At 49.3% G+C, this 1,188-nt stretch overlaps 1 protein-coding gene across 6 annotated transcripts in view; it reads left to right on the forward strand.

The window, feature by feature from the left end:
• The window catches only part of LOC113216502 (transcription factor collier-like), a 67,717-nt gene that overhangs the window by 23,663 nt on the left and 42,866 nt on the right, over positions 1-1,188 (forward strand). For all 6 annotated transcript variants that reach the window (XM_052267632.1, XM_052267635.1, XM_052267634.1 and 3 more), the window contains exons 5-6: positions 477-550; positions 639-707. In XM_052267632.1, coding sequence (XP_052123592.1) covers positions 477-550; positions 639-707 — 143 coding nt within the window. The remainder of the gene's footprint in view (positions 1-476; positions 551-638; positions 708-1,188) is intronic.

The raw sequence follows: 1,188 nt of genomic DNA on the forward strand, positions 1-1,188 counted from the left end.
TTCTGCTCTCAAGTGCGCCGGTCTAGGGATTAGCGCTAGCCCCCGGCCGGGGTTTCCTGGGAAGGAAAATACCCCGACTACCCGAGGCTCTCCAGGTGAACCGAAAGCACACTGGAGTCGCTCTGTTCGTCTCGGAGCGACTTGAAAACATACTCAGGTCGCTCTGTCCGCGCATGGAGCGACTCGATGACGGACAAAGGTCGCTCCGGCGCGAACCTCCGGCGAATGTTGGCGATACGTCGCCCAGGAGCCTGACGAACCTCGGCGACCCATCGGCGCACCGAGCGCGACCCTCCGCGAACCGATAGCGTACCGAAAGCATACCAAAAGCAAACAAATCTTTTTGCGTCGGGACACATGAAAATTAAATTTCTCTCAGAATATAACAGACAAAAGTTTCCCAGTGACCACGTGACATTCTGGTCAATTTTCGCATTGCAATTTTGTTTACCAGGCGTTTTTTTCTGCTTTGACAGGCGATTGTGTACGAAGGCCAGGACAAGAACCCCGAGATGTGCCGCGTACTTCTTACACACGAAGTCATGTGCAGGTAAGAATGCTTCAGTTTGTGGAATGTTTGACTTACGCCTCCGAAAATTACTGCAGTTGTCAGTAACACACTTGCAACCTGTCTGCAGTCGGTGTTGCGACAAAAAGAGCTGCGGCAACAGGAACGAGACCCCATCAGACCCCGTAATCATCGACCGGTAAGTTCAGTTCAGTTTTAATCCGTCGTCGTTAGAAATTTTAAAACGACCCTTGGGAGAAATTGACATCACCATAAGTTAGCAAAACTAGCATAAAAGTTGCCAAAAGGTGTAGAGGATACTTCCAGCAAGATTTTTGTCAGAAAATTCCCGCTGTTTTTAGCCCGCCCTTCTGCTTTTAAAAAAGCATTAAAGCGGGCTTATGCAACCGCTCTCGTGTCTGTCCGTCTGTCCGTCTGTCCGTCTGTCCGTCGTCCGTGTAAGAGGAAGGAGATGAGCTAGAGGTCTGCAAATTTCAGGGTATCTTAGGGGTCACTCCTGGACAACGAAACGCCTGGTGCAAATCCTGGCAATCACCCCGAAGGGGGTGAAAGGGGGTAACAAAGAAATAAGGGTTGGTCCAAAAAGTAGAAAAAAAATATTTTTTTTATGGTCTCCTTAGGGGTAACTCGTGAAAGTAGAGCCCTTTGGGCGAAAATTT

Source organism: Frankliniella occidentalis, unplaced genomic scaffold (genome assembly GCF_000697945.3).
Source record: "Frankliniella occidentalis isolate FOCC.00 unplaced genomic scaffold, Focc_3.1 Scaffold56, whole genome shotgun sequence".
NCBI lineage: Eukaryota > Metazoa > Arthropoda > Insecta > Thysanoptera > Thripidae > Frankliniella > Frankliniella occidentalis.